General features: G+C 54.6%; 1 protein-coding gene across 1 annotated transcript; it reads left to right on the top strand.

Moving 5' to 3' along the window:
• Positions 1 to 1,555: 1,555 nt before the first annotated feature.
• Positions 1,556 to 5,244, top strand: SP9 (Sp9 transcription factor). Its single transcript, XM_037020605.2, has 2 exons — positions 1,556 to 1,901; positions 2,903 to 5,244. The coding sequence occupies exons 1-2, from the start codon at positions 1,881 to 1,883 to the stop codon at positions 4,316 to 4,318; spliced, it is 1,437 nt and encodes a 478-aa protein (XP_036876500.1). The 5' UTR covers positions 1,556 to 1,880; the 3' UTR covers positions 4,319 to 5,244.
• The last annotated feature ends 682 nt before the right edge of the window (positions 5,245 to 5,926 follow it).

Raw genomic sequence — 5,926 nt, 5'->3', positions numbered from 1 at the left:
TAACCGTAGGTATTCTATCGAAAAGCAAAAAAAGCTCTCCCACCCACCGAGCACACCAGCATGCGCTCATGCTCCATTTTAGAGCCGAGAGAAGAGCCACGGTGGTCAGACTTTTGAGCCAAAAGATACTGCAAAAGAGCACGGAAAACACTGGGGGCACAGTTCCACGTACTCCTCACTTGCTCCCTCTCTGCAACAACTCGTCTTTTGCACCCAAACATTTAGGGTTCGTGGTTAAGATGTCTTTTAAAAAGCATGGTGTAATTTTGGAGGGGAATATGGTACCCTAAAACCAGTACCCAGGTCTGTCCGAGGGCGCTGGTATTTCTGGTTCAAAAGCAGCTCCTGGCTGCCCTGAAGAAAGGGAAAGTGAGACCTAGAAAGAAGAAAAACAAACAGCTCAGCGATTGCTGAGGAACTCCAGGAGCGCAGTTGTCTGTCTTAAGACACCTCTTTTGACACAGACAAGATCCGGAGAGGGCTCAGGATGCTTCCAGCCTGCAAAAACGCGGAGGCACCCGCGTGTGGCCTCGTCCCCAGAAAGAGGCCCCTTGAGCACGTCCAGGAAAACAGGACGCTAGGGGGGACCCCACCTCTTAACACGGCGCCCTCGCCCTGCAGAGGACCTTCTAGGCTCAGGCGGTCTGTGGTGGGAGTGGGTTGGAGCTGGGGCAAGAAAACTCGACTGCAGGCTGAAACGTAACACGCAATCTGCACCGGGTTAAACAAACAGCAGAACAAGCTGCAGTTTCAGCGGGGGTGGCAGTGGGGGCGGACGCGGCTCGCGCGGGTCTGTTTCCAAAGTTGTTACAATGTGAAAATAAGCGGCTTCTGGAGCGTGTTGTATGGGCTGATGCCTCCCACCCCCACGCCAGCTCCCAGCGGAACCCGGCAGATAATCGGCACGTCCCACTGTTTAGTCATATTTGACAACTGGGTTAACCTGGTATCTAGGCACTGGCGAAACGGTACAAAGGGTACCCTCAATTACCAGCAGAAGCTTCTGGTGTGAGTGGCACTTGTATTACCCCCCGGGTCAGAGGCCAGAGAGACGATTAGGAAATCACTGAGACCTGGGGGAAATGCCGGGATGCAGCAAGCTCGAAGCCCTCCCAGCAGTTCTGTGGGTGTAGACCTGGAAGGAGAGGCCTATTTCTCTTCTCTCAGAGGAGCTATCCCTTCGCGCCCTCTCCTCAGTGACTCTGAGAGTGAGTAAAACTGAATCCGGTGGGAATTAGGAGCAGGGTAGAAAACAAATGACAATGATAAAATCGCGGCCCAAAATGATGGATTCCAGCTGACGCTGTGCTTCACAGGCGAGAGCCTGGACACCAAGTGAGCACTGACATTTTTCTTTCCACTTGGGCCTTGCTGCTGCGGTCTCCACTTCTGAGCCTCCTCCTCTCTGGCCTTCCTTCCCACAAGTCGGGAGTGGAGTAGGACTGTCAGTTCTAACTTGGCATCACTCGGGGTAGTTCAGGGGGCTTGTGGCTTGGTCTCAACGGTACTTAAACCTGGCTTGGTGCGTGTGTGTAAATTTTTAATTGCACTGTAATTTCTTAGGTCTCCAGCCCGCGCGTGACTCCCCCACCTCGCTAGCAGCCTTGACTGGCACGCGCCGGGAGCCCGGGCTCGGGCCCCTCAGCGCGTGTGATTGGCTACGTGGCGGCTCCCGTCTGCTCTGCCTGCGCCCTCATTGGGCGAGAGGCGCAGCCAGCGGCACTTCAAAGCGGGTGCTCCTCGCACTTAGGCTGAGTTTAGCCGGCGGAAGCCCAGAGTCCGCTCGGCGCGAGCGCGGGGACGCGGGTGTCGCGCGGGACCCGAGCAGCCACCAGATTCAGACCCGCTTCTGGCCCCGCCGCGCAGCCCAGGGACCTGCTATGGCCACTTCTATACTCGGGGTAAGTCGGAAGTACGGCAAAGCGTTTGCTTTAATTGGAATAATTTTTCCTTATGACTTCTCCGGGTCCGCGGCTCCGGAGAAACTGTTGCTGCCGAACTGCAGCTTCAGCTTCTCTTAGCACTTTTCACATTTCCGGGACTGATTCTTTCCAAGTTACTGAAACCAAGGAATGCCTTTGCAAGAAAATGATTTGTCAAGCAAGTCCTTTTTTATATGGTTTTAAAGAAAACCTAGAGGTTTCTTTTCTTCCCTCGTAATATATACTCCGTCCCCCCTTGCCTCGGATATGGTTGGAACTACGCGGCAGTGGTGTTTCCCGAAAGCCTTAATCGTTTTGCAGTCCTTGTAGTCACGTTAACAAATATTTACACTTATATGGCTCCCCAGTTCTGTGACTTTGAAATCCATTGCTAGGGTCGTTTCTCCTCGGATTCTTGTTTTCATAATCGTGTGTGTTTGTGTCTGTGCGTGTATAAACATTAAAAACAACGTTTTCTACTAAAGAAGAGTCAAGTCGTAGCCACGCTTGGGAGGAGTGCCCCAAGTTTCCTCCGCCCCTAGGCTGCTGTTCCGGCCGCCTCTGCCCTCACCCGGTGTTTGTTGTCAGTGTGTTTATTTCCGCGCTTCATCCCAAGGACGATTTGGGGGCTTCTGTGAAAGAAGCGGGCTTACGGCGAGCGGGAGGCGAGTAACCCGAATCCGGCCCTGGGTAGGGGGTTGCAGCGACTGAAGCGGGGAGAATTGAGATATCTGATTTGTAGCCCCACCGAAGACGAACTTCCCAGCGCCGGGACCCCCGCCCTTGTGATCGCCTCTGCCCGGCGTGGGGCGCGGGGTATCCTTGGCGAGTGCGTGGGGAGGCGGTGCGTGCCGGGGAACCACGACCCCCCGGGACCAGCCGCGGGGAGATGAGGCTGCTCACGGGTGCACTTTGTGTCTTCTTCCCACTTCTTTCTGCCCTTCTGCCCCTTGCTCCCTCTCCCACCCCACCTACTGTAGGAAGAGCCGCGCTTCGGAACGACCCCGTTGGCCATGCTGGCGGCGACCTGCAACAAGATTGGCAACACGAGCCCCCTGACCACTCTGCCCGAGTCCAGCGCCTTCGCCAAGGGCGGCTTCCACCCCTGGAAGCGCTCCTCGTCCAGCTGCAACCTCGGCTCCAGCCTCTCGGGCTTCGCTGTGGCTACTGGTGGCCGCGGCTCGGGCGGCCTGGCGGGCGGCTCCGGCGCAGCCAACAGCGCCTTCTGCCTGGCTTCCACGTCCCCCACGTCGTCCGCTTTCAGCAGCGACTACGGCGGCCTCTTTTCCAACTCAGCGGCGGCGGCGGCGGCGGCAGCCGGGGTGTCCCCGCAGGAGGCGGGCGGCCAGTCGGCCTTCATCTCCAAGGTGCACACGACGGCGGCCGACGGCTTGTACCCGCGCGTGGGCATGGCGCACCCGTACGAATCGTGGTACAAGTCCGGCTTCCATTCAACGCTGGCGGCAGGAGAGGTGACCAACGGGGCGGCGTCGTCGTGGTGGGACGTGCACAGCAGCCCGGGCTCGTGGCTGGAGGTGCAGAACCCCGCTGGGGGTCTCCAGAGCTCGCTGCACTCGGGCGCCCCCCAGGCCTCGCTGCACTCTCAGCTCGGCACCTACAACCCCGACTTCAGCTCGCTCACGCATTCAGCCTTCAGCTCCACGGGCCTCGGCTCCTCGGCCGCCGCCGCCTCGCACTTGCTTTCCACCAGCCAACACCTGCTGGCCCAGGACGGCTTCAAGCCGGTGCTGCCCTCTTACTCGGATTCAAGCGCCGCTGTGGCGGCCGCCGCAGCCAGCGCCATGATCTCTGGCGCCGCAGCCGCCGCAGCCGGGGGAAGCTCAGCGCGCTCCGCCCGCCGCTACTCCGGCCGTGCCACCTGCGACTGCCCCAACTGCCAGGAGGCGGAGCGGCTGGGCCCAGCCGGGGCGAGCCTACGGCGCAAGGGCCTGCACAGCTGCCACATTCCGGGCTGCGGCAAGGTGTACGGCAAGACGTCGCACCTGAAGGCACACCTGCGCTGGCACACAGGCGAGCGGCCCTTCGTGTGCAACTGGCTCTTCTGCGGCAAGCGCTTCACGCGCTCGGACGAGCTGCAGCGGCACCTGCGGACTCACACGGGCGAGAAGCGCTTTGCCTGTCCGGTGTGCAACAAGCGCTTCATGCGCAGCGACCACCTGAGCAAACATATTAAGACGCACAACGGGGGCGGCGGGGGCAAAAAGGGCAGCGACAGTGACACGGACGCCAGCAACCTGGAGACGCCGCGCTCGGAGTCCCCCGACCTCATCCTGCATGACTCCGGCGTCAGTGCCGCCCGGGCGGCTGCGGCGGCGGCGGCGGCGGCAGCGGCGGCAGGAGGCAAGGAAGCAGCATCTGGCCCCAACGACTCTTAAAGGCCGGGCGAGAGGCGCGGGCGAGCAAGCGAGGAGAGACACCGAGAGCGAGCGAGAGGTTCGGAGGGCCAGCAAGCGGGGAACGGACGGGCGGGGGCTCCAGTGACGCCTCCGGTCCCGCACGAGGTGGATGGAGCAGCACCCGGCTCCATGGCAGCTGCTCGCCGGCCCGGCCAGGAGCTCCCCTCTGCTGTCGGAGCCCAGATGAGGATAGAAAGCGTGGTCCAGGAACAAAAGCAAACCATCTTCTAACACAAACAACACTTTTAAAAACTGCACACAGAGACGTACACACCAGAGACGTACAACAAGCATGCACATCCCCCCCCCCGCGCGCGCGCACACACACATACACACACCCCACTTGCACAAACTTCTCGAGCGAAGAGCAATACACAGAAACGCTCCCTCCTCCCTCACCGCCTTCACTCCTTTTCTCACAAAACAAACCACTACCCCGCAAAGGACTGTCAGAACATTTGAAAACAAAAGGGACTTATAAAAAAACAGACCCTTTGTGTGGATTATATATAAAATGCTCCAAGTCCAGCTTGATACTTACAATGAAACATTTTTCCTAAAAGGAAGCATCAAAAAAGGCTTAAGGTGAGACATTAAACTGGAAATCTAGTGACAGTTTCTCTGTATTTCATAACATCTGTATAAATAGGGTTCAAAAGATTGTGTTCTTATTTTCTTGTAAATGTTCATTCGAATAGAGTTTTTTTTGGTGAATTCCTGAAATTCAGGGAGTTTTTTTTTTAATTTTCTGATGCACTTTGTGAAAGTCAGTATATATGTAAAAGATATTTAAAATGTTGAGTTATCATTTCACTCACAAACACGTAAATTAAGGTCATCTAAAGAAATTAAATGCGTTTATGTGTATGAAGGAAATCTTGACATTTTCATTTTTGGTATTATTAAAGGACTCTGAACAATAATACACTTCCTTTTTTAAAAAATTCTGTTCACTCCTCAAAACCTTTACGTGGGTCGACTTTTTTGTTGGAAAAAAATCCTTAATATTAGTTTTAGGTAATGTAAGGTTTATGTGAGTTTTAAAAGCCATAATAATACATAAACGTTTCTGAGAAGTCAAAATTATTTATTTATATATTAACAGCATAAATTAAATTGGGTTATAAGAATGTGTAGTTGCATTACTTAATGGAAGAGCTTTCGAAAGGTGACATTTTCAAACTCTGCAGTGCCTATAAAAAAAGCAAAATCCTTGGCAGCTTTAACTGGGGTGGTGCTTACACCTCCGAAGGGGTCAGACAAAACTCCAGTGGGTTTGTTTGTTTTTAAAAAGCGATTTAGGGACAATCTCTGGGAAAAAAAAAAGCTTTTTAAAAGTCTTTTAGCTCCCAAGGCCCTCTACCTTGGGAGGCAACTCAAGGGAATAAATCGCTAGAGTCAATATCCCGGAAAAGACATTTCATGCCTAAATGAAAATCTTGTTAAATGTTATTAATTTTGACTTAGAGCACACAGCAGCCCCCTGTGCCTTGTATTCCCTTATTAGGGATTCATGTCTTATCAAATATCTAATTAATCTCCTAGACATCATTTGTTCTGGCCAACTTTATCTCAGCTGGTCCACGG

Source organism: Manis javanica, chromosome 12, assembly GCF_040802235.1.
Source record: "Manis javanica isolate MJ-LG chromosome 12, MJ_LKY, whole genome shotgun sequence".
NCBI lineage: Eukaryota > Metazoa > Chordata > Mammalia > Pholidota > Manidae > Manis > Manis javanica.
Note: the sequence above shows the minus strand (reverse complement) of the source record. Positions and strands in the feature narration are given on the sequence as shown.